General features: G+C 46.2%; 1 protein-coding gene across 1 annotated transcript in view; it reads left to right on the plus strand.

The window, feature by feature from the left end:
• Positions 1-26,072, plus strand: part of NOL6 (nucleolar protein 6) — a 36,313-nt gene extending 10,241 nt beyond the window's left edge. Inside the window, exons 16-26 of the mRNA XM_090130942.1 lie at positions 190-330; positions 632-749; positions 957-1,111; positions 1,666-1,829; positions 2,248-2,400; positions 3,691-3,788; positions 5,102-5,226; positions 5,387-5,476; positions 11,446-11,643; positions 23,599-23,700; positions 24,942-26,072. Of these exons, the coding sequence (XP_089987068.1) occupies positions 190-330; positions 632-749; positions 957-1,111; positions 1,666-1,829; positions 2,248-2,400; positions 3,691-3,788; positions 5,102-5,226; positions 5,387-5,476; positions 11,446-11,643; positions 23,599-23,700; positions 24,942-25,091 (1,494 nt within the window). The 3' untranslated portion in view covers positions 25,092-26,072. The remainder of the gene's footprint in view (positions 1-189; positions 331-631; positions 750-956; positions 1,112-1,665; positions 1,830-2,247; positions 2,401-3,690; positions 3,789-5,101; positions 5,227-5,386; positions 5,477-11,445; positions 11,644-23,598; positions 23,701-24,941) is intronic.
• Positions 26,073-26,274: the final 202 nt, after the last annotated feature.

A 26,274-nucleotide genomic window follows, 5' to 3' on the forward strand; every position in this document is an offset into this window, starting at 1 on the left:
CTGCAGCAGCTGGCAGACAGATTATCCATTGGCTTCCCTCTCCCCTGAATGCACTGTCCAGGAGCTGCTGGGTTGCAGTCCCAGCTCCTCAGAACTTGGCTGTAATGCCAGCCCATGAGTAATGCAGGGTGAGTGCCAGTGCCATAATAGTGGGAGAAGTAAAAGCAGAGATTTTCTGTGTGTCTGTAGGCATTAGGGACGGGTGAGGAGGACATGGTCAGCGTTGTCTGCTCCTATGATGACCTGAGCCGCAAGCTGTGGAACCTGGAAGGGCTGCCGCTAACAGTGACAGCTGTACAAGGTGTCCACCCAGCTCTTCGGTACACGGATGTGAGTATGCCTGGGCATGGCACACAAAAGGGATAGTTCGTGAGGAGCTGGGAGGGTACCCTGGCTGTTGAGTCTTGGACTGGGGGGGGACAGAGAGAGTTATTCATTATTTTGTGCCTACTGGGTGTGCTTGGGGTGATGCAGCTCTTTGCTGTCCAGTCTCTAGGACGGACTGTGCTTAAGTTGCCAAGCCCTTCGTATAGGAGCTTTGCAAGAGCAGGAGATTTAGGGGTGAGGGTGTGTTGTGCCACCAGGTTTGTGCTGTGTATTCTCAATTGACCTGATGGCTGCTTTCTCACAGGTCTTCCCTCCCATTCCCATGAAGCCAATTTACTCCTTCCATAAGCAAGTCAAGACCAGGCACTTGCTGCTTCCATCAGAGGAGAAGCCCTGCCCTGCTTATATAACCCCTTTGAAAAGTGAGTGTGGAGGGGTGAACAGAAGGAGATTTGGTGGGGGAAAACAGGGAAGTGATGTTGCTGAGTTCTGTGTTTGTGTGCTGCAGGCAGGTCCAGAGCCCCAGCTCATCCTGCATTCCTGCCATAACCTCTAGTCCCAGCCACCCAAATCCTGCACCTCACTTCTGCATGGCCCTCACTGCTCTCCTTTTGTCTCTTTGCATCCAGTCATATGCCATATGGAAGGCAGTGGCCAGTGGCCACAGGACAAAGAAGCCATCAAGCGCATCAAGGCAGCTTTCCACCTTCAGCTGGCTGAGCTTCTCCAGCAGCAGCACCAGTTGATCTGCAGACCTGCAGTCACCCACACTGATGTATATAAGGTAGAGGAGGTGGTGGAGACTTTTTCCAAATCCACGGGTGATTTGTAGAGGAGACAGGCAGGGGGTTATGGAGGTAGTCATGGTGAACAAAAACTGGAGTTGGTGCTTGGCTTATTAGCAAGAAGCACTAAAACGTTGCTGCGTTGGTGGGATGCCACAATTGTTTTCTTGGAGTGCAGCATAAAACAAGTCTGGTTGTAATCGTTCAATTCTTTGAAAGGGTAGGTGACGACAGGACAAGGAGAAGTGGTTTTAAGTTGAGGAAGGGAAGATTGAGATTGGATGTCCGGGGGAAGTTCTTTACAGAGAGAGTGGTGAGGTGCTGGAACAGGCTGCCCAGAGAGGTTGTGGATTCCCCATCCCTGGAGGTGTTCAAGGCCAGATTGGATGGGGCCCTGGGCAGCCTGGTCTAGTATAAAATGGGGAGGTTGATGGCCCTGCCTGTGGCAGAGGGGTTGAAGCTTGGTGATTCTTGAGATCCCTTCCAACCCTGGCCATTCTGTGATTCTGTGTAATGCCACCAAGGCTAACTTCACCACCTGTCTTCATCTCAGGATGGCTATGTTTTCCGTCTCCAAGTTGCCTACCATCGTGAGCCCCTAATCCTGAAGGAAGTAGTCACTCCAGAAGGGATGCTGAAGTACCAGGACACAGAGGAATCTCAGCGGCTGGAGCTGGAGATATTGCATCAGCCCTATCTAACCAGCTCCCTGCATGGGTAGGCAAGGCTGGGAGTCTGCAGTGGGGGGTACTGCCAGGAACTGTATAGAGTGGAAGTGCCCTTGCATGGTGAAGTTGGTGATGTGGAGAGAACTTTACTGTGGGAAGCGGTTCTTCAACCCTCCTGGAAGCTGGTGGAAGGGGAGAGGAACTGGCTGTCGCTTTTATCACGTGGAAGGTCTCTGGTATGGGAAAACAAGTACCAAAGAGTGATATGGTTAAAGGGGAGCATGTACCAGCATTTCCTGTTTGTTTTCCCAGAATCATAACACCCTTGGAGTGCTCTGTGCTTGTGGTGCTGGACTCATGTTCCTAGCAGTTATTTTCTCTTTTCAGTCCTGAATGCAAGGAGGGTGTTTTAGAATCCTGGGATGTATCTTTTGAACAGTCAAGGGTACTTCTCTGCCTTCTTACAGGCTCCAGCAGCAGCATCCTGCCTTTGGCAGCACTTGCCGGCTGGCCAAGCGCTGGATCAGTGCCCAGCTCCTGAGTGACAGCATTTCTGAGGAGTGTGTGGACCTACTCGTGGCATCTCTCTTTCTCCACCCAGCCCCCTTCACGCCACCCAGGTGAGGATGAGGAGCTCAGAGTGGAACAGTAGGCATTGAATACCTTTTTCTTTCATGATTTTATGCTGCCAGGAGGTGCTGGAAGGGCTTGCAGCAGTGAACTGTGGGCCACTGCTGCCAGAATGAGTGCAGGAGAAAAATACTTGGTGCTGTGGGGATGTGCTTCCCTTTGTGCATGGGGAAGGCAGATAAGGACGAGAGCAAGCATCCCTGCGGCCTCTGGTGCTGGCAGTACAGCTACTGGGTGTTTTCTGCTTTCTTGAGGTCTGGTGGGGCTCCCTGTCGTAGGGGTGACTGTTGGGAGAAGCAGGGGTGAACACTATGTGGTGGCAACCAGAGTGTTGGCCATCCTTGGTTCCCTGGGAATGATGTTACAGCAGCTGTGTTTGTCCTGGAAAGAACTCCCAGGGGAAGGGCAGAAGGTCAGCTGCTGGAAGCTGAACAGAGCAGCGTGTTGGGAAATAATCCCCTTGGGGCCTATTGTGTGCTGTCCTCTGGCAGGTGGAATGTTAAAGTATCAAGTTATACTGCTTCTGTGCTTTGTGTGGAGGCAAAAGGTTATGCTAACCTGTGCTGAAAATCTGTTTTTCTTCCCAAATTAGCAACATGTCTGGAAAGCTTTCCTGTATCCTAAAATACACTGCTAGCAAGAGCCCCACTTTCCCAGATGCTTTGCTTTGTGAGTAAATTGGGTTGTAAGGAGGCAGGTGTGAGGGCTTGGCCAGCATCGTTTGGATTTGTACTGGAGATGGGACAAGCCCTGACTCTAGTTTACTCTTGTTCCATTCCCAAGAGTCTGGGTTTTAGGAGATGCAAGGGATGAATCAGAATAGTTTGGGTTGGAAGGGACCTTTAATATCATCTAGTTCCAACCCCTCTGCTGTAGGCAGAGACACCTCCCTCTAGACCAGGTTGCTCGCAGTTCCATCCTGCCTGACCTTGAATGCCTCCAGGATGTGGGCATTCACAACCTCTCTGGGCAACCTGTTTCAGTGTCTCACCACCCTCATGGTAAAGAATTTCTTCCAATATCCAGTCTAAACCTACCGTCTTCTGGTTTAAGCTATTTTGCATGGGCTGGGGGAGGACAAGGGAGAGGACTCTTACTGATGTTTTGGAGAAGGGTTAAGTGCCCTATACTCCTGAGCTTTCCCCGTTCACTTTGTACATCTCTTTCGGGATCTGTCTGTGGCTTATGCAGTGCTAAGACACTCCTGAACCCTGTTCCTGAAAGGGGTGCCAGGTTAGGGGAAAGAAATGCTGGTAATGAACTGTTATGCCTTGCCTTAGCTCTCCCCAGGTTGGGTTCCTGCGCTTCCTCAACCTGCTGGCAACCTATGACTGGAGAAATAGTCCTCTCATCGTCAACCTGAATGCTGGCCTCACAGGTAAGCAGGAAGCACGCAGGCCACAGCTGTGGGAGAGCCACAGTGTGAGGGTCTGGTGCTCTCCTTTGGTCAACCCTGGTTCCAGGGTTCTTGAATATGTAGGGTTTTACAGCCTGTAGATAGGGCAAGAAGATTTTCCATTCCTTCACTCTTATCCTGCTGTGTATAACTTGGCTTTGGGGTTTGTGTATGTGTTTTTTTTTTTTTTTTAATGGTTCTTTCTTCTCTGTCCCCGTATATCTGCCTATGAAGAGTTGAATCTTGTTGGTAATGGTCTGCTGCTTTTCTTCTTGCTGAGATCTGAGTGTGGGATGCAGTTGTCCCTCTTAAGTCTTCCACTCATCTGTAGCTAGCATTTTGGCTTGAGGCTTTGTCCTGATTCTTTGAGGCCACATCTTTTGTTGTGTGGGAGGAGCCAGTCACCTTTGGTCTGCTAGTGGAGCAGCTGGGCTCTTAAACAGGAAAGTCTGAAGCCTTCTGGCTGTCTTGGTTCCTGATCAGCACACATCGCAGGGTCTGTCCACCAGTCCCCAGCCGTGAAACCTGCCAGGAAAGAGGGCTATAATCCTCCAGTGTTTATTTATAAGCTTTGAGGATTTCCTGGTAGATATGTCTGTTTTCCAAAGGAGCGTGTTGATGCATCCAAGCAGACCCATGATCCTACTCTCTTCCTTGTATTTTGTCCAATCATCTGTTGGGTACCTGCAGTCTTTCTCAGGAGCCAGATTAGACCATGAGATTGTCTTGGCTTTACTGAAATGCTGGTGTGGGTGAGATAACAACACCTAACTTTTATGGCTAATTTAGAAGAGATGAAGAACCTGCATGGGAGTGTGAGCAGGCTCCTGAAGGGAGCAGCTGTTTCTGTGGGTTTCAGCACTCCCCCAACTTTCTATTTTTCTTGGGAAAGAGATGGGTTTTGAAAAATTGTATTTTTCTACATTCCACTTTTTTTTTTTTTTGTCAGTGAACAAAGTGGGAAGTCTTCTTGAACAAAGAACTGTTTTTTACACTTAAAAAACAAAATACTTTCCTAGCTTCTCTCTCAGATGCTTGCAGCGTTTGCTGGTATTGCTGCTTAGCTGCAGAGTTATGTCCTTCAGCATTTGGTAGGTGCTATTGGCTGCTTTCCTAGCAAATCCAGCAGTCAGTCTTTGCTCCAGAATCTTCCAGCTTCATATGGCCACACCAGCAGAGCAGTGCCAAGGCCATGCTTCAGCCGAGGCTCAGTGGGAATGGGCAAAAGGTAGTTTCTACTGCTGGTCTCGACACCTCTCAGTGGAGCATCTGATCCATCTGCATGCCCTTTCTAGATGCTGACTGCACAGAGATCAAGAACAAGTTTGTGGCTGCTCGCTCTCGCCTTCCTGTCATGTTCATCGCCACCCCCAAAGACAAATGGAACTCAATATGGACCCAGGAGCGACCCTCAGCACAGGTGAGCTGGGGCCACCTGTCTGTGCACTGCAGTACCTGCTGCCTGGGGGCATTTCTATGCTCCCAGTGCTGGTGAGCTCCCCTGGCCTAGTGGGTAAGTGGGATTCCTGCTACGTCTAAGGAGTCATGAGTTTCACCCTACAGCTCTCTTTCCTTCACAGATCCTGCAGCGCCTTCTTGTGTTGGCCTCAGAGTCTGTCCGGACCCTGGAGGAGCAGCTCATGGACCCGCTCAGCAGCCAGGATGTGAAGGTAATCCCTTGGGGCACAACATAAGGGATTCCAAGTTCTGGCAAAACTGGGAGAGGAGCTAGTCATGGAGGAGTTCCAGCCATCCAGACAGAAGCTGGAGGCTGCCCAACCAGTCCTGATCCCATGTGCAGTCATGTTTTGGAGCTCAGGTTGCACACACTTCTGCCCAGTTGCAATTTTATAAATCCTCTCTCTCTCCACATCTCCTGCAGTGGAAGAACAGCTCACCCTGGCTCCCTGCTTGCCCTGTGACTTTGCAGAGCATCAGAAGCCTCTCCCCAGCCTTTCTGGTTTAATCTGAACCGAGCTCAGTGGCAAATGCTGTTGCAGGACTTCTGATGGCATTTAGTTTTGGGTGACCTTGTTGTCTTGACAGTGAGCTTTTGCAGTGAAGCAGCTTCAATTAGAAACTGGTGAGAGGAATGTGGAGTTTTCTACTTGTTTGAAAAAGGTTAGAGAAGGCTGGAGGAAACAAGCTGTTTACCTAAACTGGTTTAAAAAGGAAGATGCATGAAATACCTGGCTGAGAGTTTGAGGGCTCAACTCTGTGTGGTCCCGTGTATAGCTGAACCATGGTCCTTCAGCAGAATTAAAATTCAAGTCATTGCATCTTTGCTACGTAGAGATCAAGTTGAAATGTGGAAATAGGGTTTCTTTCCTTGTCTCTCAGGACCGTGAGCAAAATCCTCTGGTTTGTGTTGGTGTCCTCTTCTGCCAAACAGAAGCACCATTTCTGTCTCTGCCCATGGGACAGATGCTTTATTTCTGTGGTTTTATTCTGATTTGTGGTGTGGATGCTTTCAGTGTTGGCTTTGTAGCCTGTCTCATGACCAGCTCAGTCACCTCGCAAACACTGGTTTTAGCGTACCAGTTTCCTCCTTATAACACATGTTCTGAGACACCTATCTCCTGCTTTTAGGTTCTGCAGCATACACTGTGTAGTATTTGCCAAAATGGTATTTTTCAGTGCAGCATCTAGCACTGTAAGAACCCTTGATTTTGCTTGGGGATGAGAACTGGGCTGGTGATCTGAGGTGTGAAGGGCTGCTGTGCCAAGAGCTGCTGTTTTTGGCAGCACTGTTCATGTTTAAGAGTGGCATGTGCTGGCCAGGAATTGTGAATGGCTGTGATTGTTGTATCTCCTCTCCTGGGCGCGGTGCTGTTGCAGTTGGCATTTTCCTCAGAGGGTTATGAGAATGATATGAGGGAGGTTGATGCAGGTAGGAGGAGGAGACTCTCATGTGTAGCAGTGCTTGGTGTTGCATCCTCCTCTCTTCCACATACATTTTTTTTTCTTATAATTCCTGCCATATGCTTGAGTGCTGAGAAGCCTTTTCAATTGAACCTGGTATTGCTCAAGAGGGATGAGGGCATTTTGGCATAGAAGGATGAGGAAGGATGCAGGGGGCCTGCCTCAGGGTACAGATTCATTCCTTGCATCCGAGAGCTATGCTGGTTTCTAGCGAAGAGCTGCATGGAGCAAGGCATGTGGATGGGCCTTGCATACAGATTTTGCACCTTCCCATAGCCAAATAACCACTACATCCCCTTCTGTTGGGAGGCCTCTGTGGGATGAAGGAAGAGGAAGATGATAACGGGCAGAATTGCCGGTAACTAGTCTTCCTTTCTGATTCACAGCCAGACAAATTCCAGATTGAAAGGGATCCAGGATGTTGTGTTATGGGGTGATTATTGGCTGCCTTTAGTGTGAATTTGCAGCTACCTGCCACTTTGCTCCCAGGCAAGGTGGTGATGGGATCTTCTTGTGCTGCTGGATAATCTGGGTAGAAGGACCTCAATTTGCAGTTGATTTGTCCTGTGGGAGACAGCTTGTACTTAAGCTGAAGACTCAGTACAAGGCCTCAAGAAAGGTCAGGGCTGGAAAGATCAGGGCTGGAAAGGTCATGGCTGAGGTCACAGGGGTGGGTTGCAGACTCAGTAGTAATGTTTCCCGCAATAATTAAAATAGGAAGCAGCAGAGAAGGGACTTACATTCACCCATATTCTGCTTTCCGCTGAGATTTGCCTGGATCCTCCCATTGCTTCTCTTTGTCATCTGGAATTAGCATTATGGCTAGCTGTAACACTTTGACCACCCTTGTGTATCATTATGGGCTTTGGATATCTATTTTAGTCCTGATCATAGGGCAAAGGTGGGTGTCTCTGAGTAGCCCCTTGAGGGGAAGCCCGTGCTAGTAGCTTTCTGTTCCTTGCATTGTTACTTATTTCTGAAAGAAACAAACCTGCTGGCTCCTGATGCCTTTTAAAGGGTGAGTTTACCTGCAACATTCTCTGTACTTTAGAAAATGGAAGTATGAGTGATGCGAGTGAGGGAAGAGAAGAGGTTTTGGACTTACTGGTAAGCAAACATACCCAATGTGATGTTTCCAGTTGATGATGCTGTTGCCCAGTGTCTGGCCATGACAATGATACTTTGGACTTCAGGCTTATTTTCTTCTATTTAGGATGTCAGCAGGATGTTCTGAACCCTGGTGCTGTAGGATCTACTTTTTGCCAAGGTTGAGTTACCAGTTCCTGAGAAGAGATGGAAGGGTTAAGGGAGAAAGAGGTCTTGTGGGAGGCTGAGCTTGGGGTAATTAGGGTCAGTTTCTAGCTCTACTACAGACTTGTGATGCTGCCATGGTAAAATCACTGAATTGCACTATGAGATGAGGTTACTTGCTCTTTTCTTGAGTTGCTTGATTGGGAAGTGATCTGCAAACTGGCTTTGTGAAGTGAATCAAATAATAAAACCCAGAAAGCTTCCTCACTCTTCAACTGTGAGCTTGTCTGTAGGGGAGTGACCTGGAAGAATGGACAAATCTCTGCTATCTGTACCCATATGTCTGAAAAGTTACTTTAAAGAAGAAAAAGTATTTGAACTATAATGCTTCATGCCTAGTTAAACTGCTGAGGATAAAGAGGCATGTTCTGTGCCTGTGAGTTGGTGCTGTTGTCAATCAAGGGAGCTGCAGCCATTTCAGTTCCCTTTGTTAGATCCTCTGTAGCTGCCAGATCTTCTGCTCCAGAATAGGAATGTGGTCTGTGGTAAGCTGAGCTGCAACCACAGTCTGAAGGAGGAAATAGATTGGTCATTATATTAAAACCAAAAAAACAAGAAAAAAATTGATCTTCTAGTGATGGTAGTTGAGAAGCATTTAGTAGGATTCACCCTGTGCCACATGCACTTGTGTTGGGATAAAAAGCAGTGGTGGTGGGAGCACAGAGGCTGATGCCTTGGCTTCTGGCAGACCTGACTGTGCACAGCAGCTCTGTCCTAACTGATGATGTTTAGTCCAAACTTATTTACCCTGAAGCTTTTTTGTATTCTCTGATTGTCTTGGGTCTGAGCAAGCACATGATGTTTGTGTGCTGAACTGGTCGCATCTCCGTGGCTGGGGGAAGCAGTACCTCTGAGACTGCCTCAGCATAGCTGTGCAACTTTGACTTGTGTGCTCAAGTCTGTCCCAGGCTGGTGAGTTTGCTAGTACATTTTAAGAAGGCTTCATTATAGTTTGAGCACAGGAGAAAGGCTGTATGTATTTTATCCCTTTCTCACTGATTTTTTTTTTTAACCATGATTTTTTTTTTTTAATCCATTACTCAAATGGGTGTGGGAGATTAAGATACATTTATTTCTTCATTGAAAAGAGATAATGTCAGTCTTGGAGGGCAGCTTGTCTTGGTGTACTAAGTAGTAGACAGTTAAAGCTGAGAGGACTCAGAGAGCCAAACAGTATCTAGATATTAGAGGTACTTGGTTTAGAACGACTTTTCTTCTGCTTTAGCAGTGAATAATGGGCTTGCTGATACTACTTTCACTTCTGCTTTGTCTTTTGCTAGAAATACTACTGGGTGAAATTTATCTGAAGTGGCAGCATTGTCTGTTACAGGGCTGTAAAGAATTTTTATTTATTTTTTTCTGAACTCATTGCTTTGTTTGGTGAATGCACATAGGCTGGCTGAAAATAGCAGATTAACTCGGGTAGTTTTGTGTATAGTGGAGCAAAGCAGTGCTGCTGTTGGGATGAGTTTCCCTTTTGAAGCATCATTTGTTTGGAGGTTGGGAAGTGGTTCTGGAAAAGGCTTCAGGAGTGTTTTCTTAGTTCTCTGGATCCCATTTGTTCCAGCCATCCACTGCTTGTTAGGAGCCTGACAAGGACTCAGCTGAGGTAAGGAAAAGAAACAACCCAGAGTTAGGGAGGAGATGTCGCTGTAGCTGCTGGTCTGGTATAAAACTCTTACTTAGGTGCCAGCTTTTTGCAGTTGACCTCACATTACAATTGCATTGTGCTGAGATGAGGCTGAGTTGCCCCGGGGTCTGGTCTTTCTTAGGACTTCAGGCTTGATGTCTGAACCCCACTGCGGGGAGGAATATGTATGGACTTAGCTGTATGTTTGAGCCTGGTGTGGCACAGCTACAGCAGAGAGATGAGACCAAAACTATGTATTTGAGCTGGATTTGTAGGGCTTTGGTTCCTGAAACAACCTGTTGCCTGACCATAGCATTCTCCCAAACCCTTGACTTGGTGTCTTCAGACTCTCAGGTCTGTACTACTGTCCTCCCAGGCCTGTCATGTTCCCTGGGGATAACTTGGGATTTCTGGAGCTGCTAATCTGGCTGTAAGCAAAGCATGAGCCTGGGACAGGGGGAGAAAACTTTCCAAGGCAACTTGGAGATGCTTCTTATATGTCTAATGGGGTACTCCACGGCTTTTTAATTTTATTTTTATTTTATTTTTTGCCCCTTACGTCACTTGAGAATGTGCCAGTTCTCATGTGGATGCAGAAATGGGTTTGTGAGCTCTGTTTGTTTGCTCTCACAAGGAATGCAGTAAAGCCATTAAAGACTTAAGAAGAGTGGGAGCGTAGCTCTTGGTGGGCCACCATTGAGATTTGGTGCTGGTCAGTGTTCTTTGTGTGTGTTCCCCAGCCTGGTTAGAAACCAACTCATGCTGAACAATGTCCGGTCTGTACATGTCCCCATATCATTTCTATGAAAATGTACAGATAATTTTAAGATTTCCATTTCAATACAGCTGCATATAGAATTTCATATTCCTCCTATCCAAATATTTGTGTCTGGAATTGCTCTCTTCTATTAGCAGGGCTTGTTCTCATCCTCTCTTTGCTTTTCTAGAAGATGCTACTGCTCTTTGAGGCAGTGCCTGTTGGACAGATGGGACTGTCCTGTTGTTACATGTCTCTATGTCCTCTGGGGTTTAGCTTGGCTCCTGTTAACTTTTCAGTTTCCTTCTCTTGTTTTGGGAAACTGCATCAATGTGGTTACCTTTTTTAGCTTGCTGAATTTCTCACCCCACTGTTTTGCTCTCGTGCGATCTTCCTGGAGACTTGGGTCAGAACTGGAGAGGACCAGTTTGGCCTTTTGGAAAGTTCTCTGTAGGGACTGTCCTGTAATTCTGGGATAGTAATTACCTCTTTCTGCAGATCTGGGAGACAGGTGGAGTAGAAGATGTAGCCCTTCTGTCAAGATGTCTGGTGTGGGTAGGAAGCAGCTCCCTTGCTAAAGGGTCTAGCTTGCTGGACAGCTGAATTACAGGAGTAAAATGAAACCTTTCCAGCACATTTTTCTGGTCCAAGAAACATTCAGCCTGTGTACCAGGAGAGGGCTGGAGGTGATACTGCCTTTCTCTTGACCGTGTCTTGATTACAACACTCATGGGGTGTAGGGTAGTGAGGGTCACATCCTTCTGGTGTAAGCAGAGCTCGTGCTGGGACAGGGATGTGTTTTAGCCTGAATTGGAGCTCCACATCAGTCCACTACAGACATGTTTTCTTGAGGATGTTTTGGCAAACTTCTGACATGCTCTCACAAAAATTCAGCTTTGATTTTACTGCTTTCTAGGGAGAAGGGAATAAAATACAAACAATAACTAGGCAAATCTCTCTCATCGCTCCTGCTTGCTTGTGTCCTCTATTAAGTGGCACTGGTCTTTTTTTCCTTGCAGATTGTCTTCCGCCCTCCTTTGGACCTCTATGATGTCCTCATCCACTTGAACTCAAATCAGATTCCTCGACATCTGGAGAGTGTGGACCAGCCAGTGAAGTCATTTTCCCGGGGAGTGGTGAAGAACAGTGCTGGAGCAAGGATCCTCTTTCCTGTGGTGGATTATGACCCTGTACAGTGCTACCTCCAGGACCTGAGAGTAAGCATAGCTTTTTGGGACTGTACATGGGCTGCCTGTCTAAGGGAGAGTAGTGTTTTGCAATTTAGGGCATTAGTTGCCTGCCCTTGCCGGTGAGGCTAGATTAGATTAGATGCTAGGAAGAAATTCCTTACACAGATGTTGGTGAGGTGCTGGCACAGGCTGCACAGAGAAACTGTGGATGCCCCATCCCTAGAGGTGTTCCGGGCTGGGTTAGGTGGGGCTTTGGGAAATCTGGTCTAGCGGAAGGTGTCATTAGCCATGGTGACTCTAAGGTCCTTTCCAATGATACCATTTCATGATTCTTTGTATTTTGCATGTACTGGTTACTCTTCATACACTCTGCAATCAGTTCTTCAGCAGAAAACCCAGTGAGTGTACCGCTCATTCCTTAGAAATACGAGTGTTCTACTATGAGAATGACCTCAGATGTAAGGCATTCAGAGCTTTTTTGAAGAATATCACATTTCAGTGCATAAGTATCTTGTAAGCCATTTCTTTCCATTCAGTTTATTGACTCTTGCTGGCTTCTTGCTCCAGCTGGAGTGCATTGCAGACAGAACTAGCCATGTTTTCTGTGGTGATGTACAAGGCAGTGTCTGCCATAGATGACCATGGTTATGGTAACAGTAAGCCTACTGCTGTAAATCCAGTGGTTGCATGAACCATAGAGGGCGAATACTGATCGCGTTTATCCAGACCTTGTTGTCTGTGTGATGGCAGAGGAAGTTGGTAAAAGGAGTAAATTGAGAACATCTGTGTCTGAAAGTCATCAATCCAGCGCTTTTCCACATGATCATGATAGATGTGCGAGATGCTGAGTGACAGTGGTGATCTCCAAGCCAGTGCTCTGCAAATGTACAGCCTATGACTTTTTGGCACTTCCTTTCCTTGCTTGAGTACTGAATGTTAATGTGTGGATAGGTGAGGCTGTGATGCCCTATTTTCGAAAGCTGTCTAGACTTTCAACTGCTGCTGTCTCCTAAGGCAGTGTTGTAAGCAGTATTAGAACACAGGAACCATAAGCTGTCTCTGTAAGGAAGGTACTGCAAAGGTCTCAGTCCTGTTTCCCACTGAGAGCAGATAGAGCTTTGCCATCAGGGAAGCCTAGTCCTGTTGAGTGCTGGGTATCTGGAAATTTCCTGCACCCATGCACTTTGTTTCAGTATTTAATCAGCAGTATTCTGAAAATTTGTTTCTTAGTATCTAATTAGGATTTCCTTTGTTGCAGTGCACATTGTTTCCTGAAATCCATCACAACAACTGGGCTTCTCTGGGGGTGGCTTTTTGCAAGGCAAAACTAGGTCTGTCAGCCCTGTGGACTTGAGCTGTGCTCTTGCAGCTCCTGGCAGGTTTGAGGGTTTACAGGGGCTCTTGCTCCCTTCCCAGCTAACACGCGGGGAAGGCTTTGTTTGCCTTCCAATGTGCCTTGCTTGCCTGAAGATTCTGTATCAGTTTCTCTCCATGTCAGGGCAAGAGGTGTGCCCACAAACGAAAACAGATCTTGGGTACTGTTGTAATTTTTCTGGGCCTGCAGGGTTCAGTATTTGCTTGTCCCCAGGCTGCCTAATGCTGCACAGCCACTGCGTGTTTTCACTGCTGCTGCTACCAGGCTTGATGGTGGCAGCAGCTGCAGAAAGAGATGGCAGGAAGGGCCTGCAGGTCCAAAGAGGGAACTGCAGAGCTGTGTCACTTTAAACTGTTGAATTTGGAAAACGCTGAGCCCTTCTCATGCAACCTCCCTCTTCACCTTAAATCAGATAGCTTAGGAGATGGCCAAAGAAAACTGGAAAGGATTTCTTTGTAGGTTTTCTCACTCTGGGCACAGCCTCATTACCTCCCAAGCTGTCAGCCAGCCATATTGCGTACTGACTTCTGCCCTGTCCATGTGAGTACATTTTGGCTTCACTAGAACTGTCAGACACAAATGTACGTGCTTAGTCACCCACAGCAGACCAAGGCTGTCTGGGAGGAGGGGAAAGACAGGAATGTGATCAAGGTGTCTTTAAGTTGAGGAAAACATCATAATTGTCCGTTAATGTCCCTGCAAGTGGCAATGCTTGTTTTTGTGGAATGATGTGGAGGAGAAAGGAAAGCAGGTGTCTAGAGCTGGGTAGGAGGTCTCTTGCCTACAAGAAAGAAGGTGTTGAGAAGCTCAGATTGTAGAGACCACTGGGGGATTTCTTGGAGTCCAGGATATACAAGAAGAGGAAGAAATGTTTTGTACGGTACTTCTGAAATGGAGCAGGAGGCCCAGTGATTGGGAGCTATTTGTTATTTCACCCACTACTGATGTCTGGATCTGAGAAAGAATATCAGTCCAGGCTCCCCTTTTTGTTCTCCAGATGATTAGTTTCCTCTACCACCATGAAACTTGGACAAGGAGGCATGAATTTGGGTAGAAAGTAAAGTTTCTTAAGCTTGAAATCTGTCTCCATCCCATACTTGAAGGGTTGGAGCTGAGTGGAGTCTTTCAGCAGCTGCCAAGGTGCATAGGGCCAAAGCTACTGCATCTTCAGAGAGGTCAGGGCTAAGTGACTTTTATGGAAACCTGGCAGGAGGTCGACTTCTTACTTGAAGAGAAATTGGCAACTACTGGAAATGCTGATGGGAAAAGCGGGCTCCTTGAGGGGGGTTTTAATATGCTTGCAGCAAATCTGGCTTGTCAGGAAACTCATCAGGGTGTCTTACAGTGCTTCTGTGCTTCTAGTCAACCTGGTGTCTTCAAGGAGGTGTCAGCAATGGCTCCAGAAAGAGAAAAGTGCAGAAGAAACTTCCTTTGAAAGCAGTTATAATTATCCTGTTAAAAACAAAACAAAACTACTTAGTTGAACCAATCAAATATGGCATCCAAACAGTGAATTTTTACTGCCTTTTTTACCTATACAGGTAATAACAGTAGGGTTTGGAGTAGGGCTTGATTTTTGATTACAAATTATAGCTGGCCCGAGTATATTAACATCCCAGTGAAGAAACATGGATAAAAGCTATGGTTGTTGCATTGCTGGAAGAAGTGTTACATTCCCAAAGAGGAGTGTGCATCTCTTTTCTTTAGCTTGAGAGTGTTTGGGAGGAACAGAGCAGTAATTGGTCACTGATTTCCTGGAAGAATGTGCTTCTCTGTGGCCATTTTATTGGAGGTATCCTGCAATACCAGTTTACTTTGCTCCTGTAGCGTCCAGGTCAGCAGCAGGCAGACCTGATCAGGCTGATGAATATCTCTGTCTGGGCAAACAGGTATATTTTCTGGAAAAATCAAAGGTAACAGCTGCATATGAAGGAGTTGCTGTTGGACACCTTTGCTCTCAGATTACTCAGCCATGCTTACCTGTGTCAGAGTGCTCCAAAAGCTGATTTTGCACTGTGCAGGCACAACAGGCAGCTGATGGGGAGCTGTTGGTAGATATTACCCTATCAGAAATCATCCAGCCCCATGTCTCAGGGTCCTGATGTTGCTTAGAAGCAAGGCCTTTGTTATAGCTTTGTGTTTTTCCTTGTATTTTTCGTCCCGTGTTTTTTACTGCTCAAAGCAGTTGAGCTCCTCCTTGTCCTGGAGGCTGGGAGCCCTGGGGCTGATATGAATGCAGCAAGATGCAGATGCTAAAAAGGATTGTGAGACCAGCTCAGTGACAACAGTGAATCTTTACAAGGGACTTTGGGTGAGAAGGCATTTGGACACAGAAGTGGCTGGCTTTGACTCAGAGTAATTTGCTTTGCCTTAATAGCACAAACCACAGAATTGAGCAATAGGGTTTAGTAGTGTCTGACAGTGTAGCTGTAGTGGTTTTATAACAACAAAGGGAGATATTTGCTATGTAGCAATTCTGTAGGATTGTGTTCTCTTTTATGAGTGGAAAAGAAACATCTGTCCTTTTCAGAGTGCCACGTGAAAAGGTTTTTAAATGCCTGGACATGTTAAGCTGAAAGGGCAAGCAGCAGGCAGCGTCCTTTCTCCAGCAACCAGGAGACCCATGTCTGCCCTCTCTGTTTGGACACCACAGGTGCCCTGTTTTTTTTCTCTAATCAAAAGGGTAGGCTAAGGGGGAGTGCTCTGGAGCCGGAGGACTGCTACATGCTTTTGCCAAGTAGTCAAAGAGGAAGAAATGAAAGGAGGAGAGGCATTAAACCCTGACTGCTTCAATTCATCCTTCTTCAAGAAGATATGCTACAGGAACTGGTCTGATCAAGTTGCACTCATGCCTGAGAGACTCTGAGTGAAGATGAAAGGCCAGTCATGGCATTCAGACAGTGAATGCTTAAATTCCAAGACAGATGTAATGGAAAAGGTGATCTGTTCTGGGAGTTGGTTCAGATGAGAAGGCCCTGCAGACGTGCTTTTGAAGGAAAGCAGGTGTCAAACATCCCACAGAGAGGGCTTCCGTGGAACTTTGACCCATAACCAGACTACCCAGTGCCTATAGTCCTGAGAGCTTTGGTGATCAAACACCTGGTCATGTCCTGACAGGGATTCTCCAGGAAAACAATTATTATAGTTTTTAAGCAACTTAGCCAGTGTTCCCCCCATTGAGGCTGTAGGCTGTAGGTTTGTGTAATGGCTGCTGTCAAACTGCAGAACTGTGAACTGCCTCTGTGTCTGCTGAGTTTGCTAGAGATGTAGTATAGGAAGAATCAGTCAGTACAGCTCTTGCTCAAGGGTGGCTTGGATGTCCTCTGTTCTTCAAGATAAAATCTTTCTGCCTGCATCCAGCAAGTTTGTGGATGCAGTTATCATGTCTGTCTGCATGCTTTTGGGAGCTCATAAAGCCCAAAGTCTCTTACTGTCTCACAAAGATCCCAAGCTGTTCTGTCATCAAAGGGAAAGCTGGATGCAGCTGTCTGAGCCGTGTCAGTTTCTGTACATGCAATGGCTGTTAAAGGAATTGTTTTTTCTCTTTTCACCAGGTCATTGGTCTTAGGAGGTCAGTGTATATGAAGCACTCTTTCATTGAGATTTAGGTTGTTCTGGTTGCACCTGCCTGTCAAAGAGCTCATGGCAAAGGAGCTGCCCATCTTGTACAGAGGAGATTTTTTTCTGCATGGATGAGCAGGAGTATATTTCCTGCTTTACAGTAAACATCCTTTCCTCTAAGGCAATGTTTTGCACTTCTAACGTCTTCAGACAAGACCTGTTTGGAAGACTTACAGTCCTTTCCTTTATTCCTCCCACAGTGTAGGAATGTATATCTTGCTAGTGCTTGTTAGGAATGAATTAATGATGTGAGAAGTTCTGCGTTGTATACAGCGTAGAAGCTGTGGTTATGGGATGTAGCTGGACCAGTGAAATCATTTCAGGTCAGGCTGCTCCCTTACTGTTTTGACTGACAAGCATGACTCCTTTCATAGTGTCTTTCAGAAGAGGCAAAAGCAAAATTATAAAGCTCTGTTGGCTTTTATGGGATGGAGTAAATCTTCGCATTTGAATGTCTGCCCTCAAAGGGGCAGAGATGGCAGGAAATTCTCTGCTCCTACATCTGCAAAGCAGCTATCTGACCCTTACCACAGTGCCTACAGTCAGAAGTGTATGCACATGGTATACAGATGTGTATTGAAGCATCTGCTCCTTCTGCTGCTTGGGTGGGATCAGGAGGTAGTTCTGCTTGCATTTCTGTCTTGGTAATGCCTTACTTCATCCCTTGGAAAAAACTGAAGACTTCTGTCTCATGTATCATTAGACAAGGTGTATTTACTGATAGAACCAGGAGATCATAGGTGTAGGGTTGTTTTTCTCTCTTTCTTTACATTTTTTTTTCTTGGTGGTTTATTTTCCCCTCCCTTCTTACCATACTAGTTTTTCACTAAAGTGAATCCTTAGTAGCAGGATTCTCATGTGGCTCTGGTGAGCCAGTAGGAGATAGAACAGTTTGGATGGGTTGAATAAACCAAGAACTTGTAAGTGTTAACCACATGTGTGATTGTTTGCTGGAAGTAAGTAACTTTCAATAGTTTTATACTGTCAGGTGTCTGATTGAGAGCGCTTAAAATGTCCTGAGCCCTGAGGAAATGTTGATGAATATGTTTGCTTTTAAAACTGTCTTGTACCAACAAGAACTGCTAGACCCATTTCTGAGGTCTCTCCAGACAGTTTCTGTTTCTGTAACAGATGTGGTACAATGACAGCCCAATTTCAAGGTTTAAATAGGAACAGTGAAAAAATAAGTGGGTAAATGAAAAAAGTGGAAAAAAAGCCACTGGCCTCTAAACAACAGTAATGTAGTTGCTTAACTAGTATAAGTTCTTAACTCATTGTAAAATCCATACTTCAGCCTGAAAGGCTAAATTCAGTCATCCCATTTTAGGTGGGGGTATTGTTTTACTCACCACCTGTCTTGGTTCTCTTCAGTCCTTTGACCCAGGTAGCTCCCTGCAGACTGTGGGGAGTTTAATCTTTAAGGCACTGCTTGCCTTTTCCCAGATGGTAAGGCTCCTTCTTACCTTTGCAAGTAGGAAACTGGCTGTAGGGTTTGATGGTAGGGATCTTTCTAAGCAGAGCCATTAAAACTAAACTGTAACCAAAGATAGAGCAGCTTGAGAAGGAACCATGGGTTTAGATGTATTCCCTACCATTTTCTGGCTGATTGTTGTTGTTTGTTTTAAACTTTCCCTTGAGAAAGGTGTTTGGAAGCAGAAGCAAGCCTAGTGGCACTGGGCATAGAGCATGGGAAATGGAAAAGAAGCACACTCTTTGCTTTTATTCCTCAAGCCTCTGAACAAACAGAAATGTGTTGACTAACACACTGGATCTTAATGCTGCAGTTTTCCAGGAGTTCAATTGCAGCTCTGCAGTTTGGTGAAGTTGGTTTGAAGTACTGTCTTGTCGACAGTGCTGGAAGCAGCAGAAGTGCAGGAGCTTGCTTTTTGCTGGGGCTTTGAACTGGGTACTGTTGTTCTCATGTCTGTCCTCTGCTCCCTCCTGTTTATATAAAAGGTGCTGAGCATCAGGCAATTTTACTGGGAAATGAGCTGAGCCTGGGAGGGTTCCCTTCCTGCAAATGCTCCTGGCTTCTGTCCAACAAGATATGCTTGTAAAAATATCTTTCTCATAGAGAGCAACATGTGGCACTTGAGACCTCACGTGGTAGATTAATGGGTCTTTTTCAGGTTCTCACATGCTCTGGTCCCCTCTGATGAGGAAACCTGAATGATGGCAGTCAGTGTGCTTAATGATTTACCTTTGCTGTGCTTTGCTTCCCTCTTGCCATTCCTTTTTACCATAACTAGGAGTTTGCCAGGTGGGAAAGGAGTTTTCAGACTAGGCGTTGAGCGTTGCCCGTTAGTCTTAGGTGAGAAACACCAGGGCAGGTTTGCTTCATTGTCAATGTATTTATAGACAGTGGTTTTTCATGCTGGTTTGGTTGGTTAATGCTCTGACCAGCCTTGCCTCCATGAAAATCCCATGGAGTGGGATGAGCTGGCAGCTCTCTAGACCATCCCAGCCTGCTGACCTAATCATATTGCCCTCTTTGTGCTACTTCAAGTCCATACTCATAAATCTATCTCTGAAAGTTGCAGACAACACTGCACCTCTCTGCTTATTGGCTTCTTACACTTAAAATGCCACTTCTTGGGATCAGTGGTAATACCAACTCAGTCCACCTTTTTTCCTCCTACTGCCATGTCCATAAAAGGTGCCTAGCAAATGTGCCTTTACTGTTTTTTTTTTTTTTTTTTTTTTTTCTCCAAGCACATCTGCATGAAAATACCATTATACAATGATGCCAGCAAAGATAATTATTTGTAAGGGCATGACAGCAGTGTAGCTGGGGAAGCTAAAGGGATGCAGTTGCTATGATCCTGTTGATAACCATGAAAAGAGGTTCAACACAGCAAAGTGCAGTGTTTTGCACTTGGGCAAGAGGAGTCCCAGGCACATATACAGATGGGAAGGAGCAGTCCTTGAGAGCAACCCTGCAGAGAAGGATTTAGGAATCCTGGCGGACTTTGCTTGTGGAAGTTGTGCGATTGCCAGCACTTTTTCTCATGGGAGACTTCAATTTCCCTGATAATGTATTCCCTGGAAATATAATACAGCACAGAGGAAGCAGTCCAAGAGGTTTCCAGAGTGTGTGGAAGATAGCTTCCTTACACAGCTGGTAGGAGAGCCTGCCAGTGGTGGTGCCCTGCTAGACTTGCTCTTCACTAACGGAGAAGGACTGGTGGGTGATGTGAAGGTTGGGGACTGTCTTGGGCAGAGCAAGCATGAAATTCTTAGAATTCTCTATTCTTGGAGATGTCAGTAGGTTAGCAAACCTGCTATCTTGAACTTCAAGAGGACAGACTTTGACCTGTCAGGGTGCCTGGTATGGGTCCCTTGGGAGTTGCTCCTTAAGGGTAAAGGGGCCCAGGAAGCCTGGATGCTCCTTAAAATGGATATCTTAAAGGCACAAGAACAGGCTGTTCCTGAGTGCCATGAGCCGAGAACTACTGTTGAGACTCTGGAAGAAAAAGAGAGTCTATGTCCTCTGGAAGAAGGGACAGACTACTTGGGGAAATTACAAGGACGTTGCTGCGGTATGCAGGGAGGAAGTTAGGAAGACAAAAGCCCAACTTGAACTCAGATTGGCCACTGCAGTAAAAGAGAATAAGAAATCCTTTTGTAAATATATCAATGGTAAGAGAAGAACCGGGGAGGATTTTCCATCCTTTACTTGATGCAGTGGGGAATGTGACCACTGAGGATCAGGCCCAGCCAGCACGGGTTCATGAAAGGCAGGTCGTGCTTGACCAACCTCATCTCCCTCTATGACTGGGTGACCAGCCTGGTAGATGAGGGAAAGACTGTTGATGTAGTCTACCTGGACTTCAGCAAAGCCTTTGACATGGTCTCTTACAGTATTCTTCTGGGGAAACTGGCTACCCATGGCCTGGACAGGTATACCCTTCTGTGGGTAAGGAACTGGCTAAAGGGTAGTGGTTAATTGTTTAATATCTTTATTGATGACCTAGATGAAGGCATTGAGTGTACTCTCAGTAAGTTTGCAGATGACGCCAAGTTGGGAGGTGGTGTCGATCTGCCTGAGGGTAGGGAGGTCTGCAGAGGGATCTAGATAAGCTGGATTGCTGGGTTGAGGTGAATGGGATGAGGTTCAACAAGGCCAAGTGCCGGGTCCTGCACTTTGGCCACAACAGCCCCAAGCAGTGTTGTAGGCTTGGGGATGAGTGGCTGGATGACTGTGAAGAGGAAAGGGACCTGGGGGTGTTGGTTGATGCTTGATGAACATGAGCAGGCAGCGTGCCCAGGTGGCCAAGAAGGTCAGTGGCATCCTGACCTGCATTAGAAATAGTGTGGCCAGCAGGAGCAGGGAGGTGATCATCCCCCTGTACTCAGCACTGGTGAGGCCGCACGTTGAGTACTGTGTTCATTTTTGGGCCCCTCACTACAAAAAAGACATTGAGGCCCCGGAATGTGCCCAGAGAAGGGCAGCGAAACTGGTGAGGGGTCTGGAGCACAAGTCCTATGAGGAGCGGCTGAGGGAGCTGGGATTGTTTAGTCTGGAGAAGAGGAGGCTCAGGGGAGACCCTATTGCACTCTACAACTTCCTGGAGGGAAGTTGTGATGAGGAGGGGTTTGGCCTCTTCTCCCAGGCAACAAACAGGACCCAAGCAAATGGCCACAAGCTGTACGAGAGCAGGTTTAGTTTAGACATAAGGAAGAAATTCTTTTCTCAGAGAGTGGTCAGACACTGGAATGGCTGCCCAGGGAGGCGGTGGAGTTGCCATCCCTGGCAGTGTTCAGTATGCGTCTGGATGAGGAGCAGTGAGATATGGTTTAGTGCTTGTGGTAGCAGTGGTGATGGCAGGGCAGTTGGACTAGATGATCTTGCAGGTCATTTCTAACCTTGTGATTCTATGATTCTATGAAAAACTTAACATGAGCCAGCAGCTTGGAAAGCAAATGGTATTCTGGGCTCCATCAGAAGAGGGGTGGCCAGCAGGAACAGGGAGGTGATTGTCCCTCTCTACTCTGCCCTTGTGAGGCCCTATCTGGAGTACTGTGTCCAGGTCTGGAGCCTCCAGTACAAGAAAGACAGGGAGCTGTTGGAGAGGGTCCAGAGGAGGGCTACAAAGATGATCAGGGGACTGGAGCACCTCCCCTATGAGGACAGGCTGAGGGAGTTGGGCTTGTTCAGCCTGGAGAAAAGAAGACTGTGGGGTGACCTCATTGCAGCCTTTCAGTACCTTAAGGGAGCCTACAAACAGGAGGGAAGTCAACTCTTTGAAAGGGTAGGTAACAGCAGGACAAGGAGAAGTGGTTTGACATTGAGGGAAGGGAGATTTAGGTTGGATGTCAGGGGGAAGTTCTTTACAGAGAGAGTGGTGAGGTGCTGGAACAGGCTGCCCAGAGAGGTTGTGGATGCCCCATCCCTGGAGGTGTTCAAGGCCAGATTGGATGGGGCCCTGGGCAGCCTGGTCTAGTATAAAATGGGGAGGTTGGTGGCCCTGCCTGTGGCAGAGGGGTTGAAGCTTGGTGATCCTTGAGATCCCTACCAACCCAGGCCATTCTGTAAAATTCTGTGTGAAGATTTAAAGAGAGCAGATGGACTGCATTTATTGTAGTTAGGTTGCTCCAAAACTAGCAAGGCCACGTGCAGAAACTTACCGTGTACTGATGTTGGTGGCCATCTTTCTCAGCCTAGAAAGCGTAAGTCATAGTCTGATGTTAATCTCCACTGAGATAAACAGGTAGCAGGAAGCAGCTTCTTGGCTGTTTTGGTCAGCTGTGATTGGGATATATGTCTCTAGGTACCAGCATGTTGAGTGCTGAGCTGTTGGGCAAGCCTTTTGTATTTGAAGTTGCTTGCAAATGGTTTTGTTTAGTTCTGCTGTAATGCTCATCCTTTACCTTTTTGCAGTGCTGGAAATCCAGCCTGTGTGGGCTAGAGGGAAACAAGGCTGTGGGCTTTCTGAGCTCTCTCACTGACCACCATCATGATAGGTTACTCACTGACACAGCTGCTGAAACACAAGGGCAAGAGCAGGTTCCTGCAGTGCCTCCATTGAGTGTTTATTGTATTTGAATCATAGAATCGTTAAATTTGGAAAAGACCTAAAAGGTCATCTAGTCCAACTATCTATCTATCACCAATGTTGCCAACTAAACCATGTCTGTATTACATCTGCCTTTTCTTTAAATCCCTCTTGGGGCGGTGACCCCACTACTTCCCTAGACAAGCTTTTCAATGCCTAGCCACTCTTTCTGAGAAGAAATTCTATCTAATATACAGTCTGCACCTTTGCTGGTGCAACTTGAGGCTGTTCTGTCTTGTCCTATTGCTCGTTACTTTGAAGACTCCCACCTTGTCACATTTGCAGCTCTTGGGGCTTTGAATTACTTCAGGTTTCTGCTGTTAAATATCCTTTGGGATGCTAGGTGTTAACAGCACATGTGGTATTTGTCCTGCAGATGGATTTTTGATACTTTGGTTGCACAGATTGCAGAACTCTAGATTTTGGCCTTTGGTGATAAGTCCTTGATTTGTCTGGGGTTTATCTTTGCTATCTCCTAGTGAAACTTACTGTGTGTGTCTGGGTTGCCTGCTGGACAGGACCTGGCCCATACCATCTGATGTACTGTGATGTCCTGAGGTCCAATTGCTGTGTCCAAGACTGGAAGGCTTAATAGTGCCAAATCTAGCTGACAAGGGGACACTGATGAAGAATGTGTTGCTGCCAAAGGGATCCAACTTTCTAGTCTGGTTCCATTTTCTGAATGTTTTTGCAGACCTATGGGAGGTGGTGGCCGTCTGGGACAGTAAGAGATAGTCAGCAGTCAGATCCTCATGCAAAACTTGTAGTCTCTGAACATCAAGACAGAGGGAATAGAGGCAGCAGGAGGCATTTATGTTTTGTTCTTATGCTGTTTTCCTTGTTAACGTACTGGAAATGTTGTCTGCTTGGTCCTGGCTCATGCAGAAGTACTGTGGGCTATCTGACACAACCTCTTTGTTTTTACCCCAGGAAGCCTTCAGTGATCTTGCCTTATTCTTCTATGACAAGCATGGTGGGGAAGTGATTGCAGTTTTGTGGAAACCTTTGAGCTTTCAGCCTCAGCCTTTTAAGGTAAGTTTTTGATTCTGCTAAAGGCAAATTGCCTTCATACCCTGAAAGCTTGAAGCAATTTTTCCTGTAGTTGCTGTCTAATTCTCATCAGTCCCAAAGCCCTTTGAGAAATAGAACAAATACTTCTGTCCCTGCCTTAGGAAAGGTGAAACCAGGACAGGGATGTGGCCACAGCTTCCCCACAGTCATCAGCAGAGTCAAGAGGGAACAAACTTACGTTCTTGGACAAGCCTTAGCACTGTGATCACTATATCAAAACAGAGCTTACTGTCCCAAGTGCTCTTCTCTGGTCCCCTTCTGGGAGATGGGCAATGCATTGTTTGCTAAAAATGTTTGCTCTGTGAAGCAGGCTGTCCTGTTCTCATGGTTCTGGGTGTCTCTTAATAGAAATGTCTGGTCTGCAAGATGTTAAGGCATCAAGTCCAGCTTTAAAGTGCTCAAGTCCTGTAAATCTATGGAGATGCATTCCATCCACGCTCTGTGGGTTGGTGATATCTAGAGGGTAATTAAACTAGGTGTGAGACATGCTGAAGTGATTCATGGTGCTTTCTATGAAAGAAAGACACAAAGAAACTGAGTAGTGACTCAAACTATGGAGTTGGCAGCCCAGGTTCTTCTGCTGTTAGTCTCTGAGTGATTTATCTCCCCTCTTCATGGCTAGGGGGCATTGGCCATTCAGCCTAGCTGGAGTTGTGAAACCTGGTTGTTCATGGTGGTGAAATAATAGGAGGAGATGCTGGCATCTGTGATAAGTGTAGCTTGATTAGACCTGAGTTTTTTTTCTTTTTTTTTCCTTCTTCTTTTTCCTCATCCTAGTGGAGCTAGCAATCTCTCTGAACTCAGAGTCTTGACATCCAGCTACAGAGGTGGGTCTAGCTACAGAGCAGAGCCCAGCCAGTTCCTAATCCTTGGTCATGGTTGGTGCCTGGCCTTTGGTGTTCTCTGTCTGTTCTGTTTACACAGGCTTCTCCATGTGCCTGTGTACTCTTTTCCCATCTTCACCATGCTCTGCCAGTTGTTTTTCTTCTTCCCTTGCAGTCTTTGCGCTGCAGCTCCAAGGGCATTTCATTACATCTAACACTGAGCAGTGACGGTAGCAAGAAGTGGTATAAAGGTGTGGTGGGGATTGTATGTAACAAGGCAGGAGAGCAATTTACATCTGTTATTTTGGGCTGGTAAGGGTTGCAAAGCAGCTCTGAACTAGGGTTGCCATTTGTATAATGTTTGTTTATGCCCTGCAGGTCTCCAATATGAAAGGACGAACAGTGACAACTCTGAACAATGAGCTGGTTTGTGTTCCCAACATAGAAGCAATTCTGGAGGACTTTGAGGTTTTGGGAGAAGGCCTGGTCAAAAGAGTGGAAGCTCATACAGAGAAATGGACTGTATGAGACCATTAAGAAGCATGAGAAGGACTTGTCCTAAAGCAGATCTCATTCACTCTGGAGCCATTTGATTTTATAAGTCAGACCCAGGAAAGGCTTTTGGCTTTTCAAATTGTGTATCTGACTGTATTTAACTTAGTATGCCTTCTCCAGAAAAGTGATGGGATCTTTATTGTTTTTAAGAATGCAATTATCTTTTTATTTTGAAGAAAATATAAAGATAGAATACGTTTTTTTGAAAGTGTTTCTTTTCATCACAGGAAACAGACTGTGTTCATTAAATGAAAACATCAAGGCCTGAAAATTCTGGCTGGAGTGTGCAATAGGAAGGCAGCTTCCTAGACGAGAGCATCTTCTGATGTGTGAATAGCTAGCAAAGCTGAAGAAGCCAGCACTGAAAACTAAGCAGATTATTCCCTTCTACTGAGCTCTGATGGCAGTCAACTGGTGTGCAACTGGTGTCCAGTGCTGGGCACCCCAGTAAAAGGGAGATGAAAATGCTGGGGTGGGTCCTGGCAAGGCTTCCAGCCACCCAGGTAGCTTCCAGTGATGATAATAAAGGAGTTGAAATGTCAGTTATATAAGGAAGCTGCATGAACTGGGATTGTCCAGCCTGGAGAAGAGAGCTCAGAGGTATCTTACCAATATGTATAAATATCTGTTGAGTGATAAAAGCAGATGGAGCCCTGAGGAGCAGGGCGTGTTGGACTGAATGATTTCCAGAGGTGCCTTCCAAGCCCCTGGCTGAAATTATCGTGTGGACTTATGGGAAGAAGAAATGAGAGTGAACTAGTCCCATCTGCCTCTTTTAAAAAATTTAGGTAGCACAGTAAATAGAGAAGTGCAATCACATGTGTCAGTTCACCTGTATGAATCAAATGTAGGGTAAAGGAAACTGACTTGGTGATAGCAGATATTGCTGAAACCAAAAATAGATCAAACTTGGGAAGCCAAGTGGGTGTTTATGTAGTCTGATAACTGTAGAGAATTGTTGCTTGATAAAGATGCTAAATCTGTTTTTTCAAGCCTCTCTAGCTATGAGAAGTGAGTCTGAAGCTTTGTGGGGAAGACTCACAGGTTGCTTTTTTTTTCTTTTTTTTTGTTTTCCCAAGTGTTTTCTCTGAAGCATTTCAAAGCAGGCTATGTCAGGAATCGGACACTGGGCTGATATTGCATAGCTAGTGCCCAT

This window comes from Phasianus colchicus, chromosome Z (genome assembly GCF_987193195.1).
Source record: "Phasianus colchicus chromosome Z, bPhaCol1.hap1.1, whole genome shotgun sequence".
In the NCBI taxonomy this organism is placed as follows: Eukaryota; Metazoa; Chordata; class Aves; order Galliformes; family Phasianidae; genus Phasianus; species Phasianus colchicus.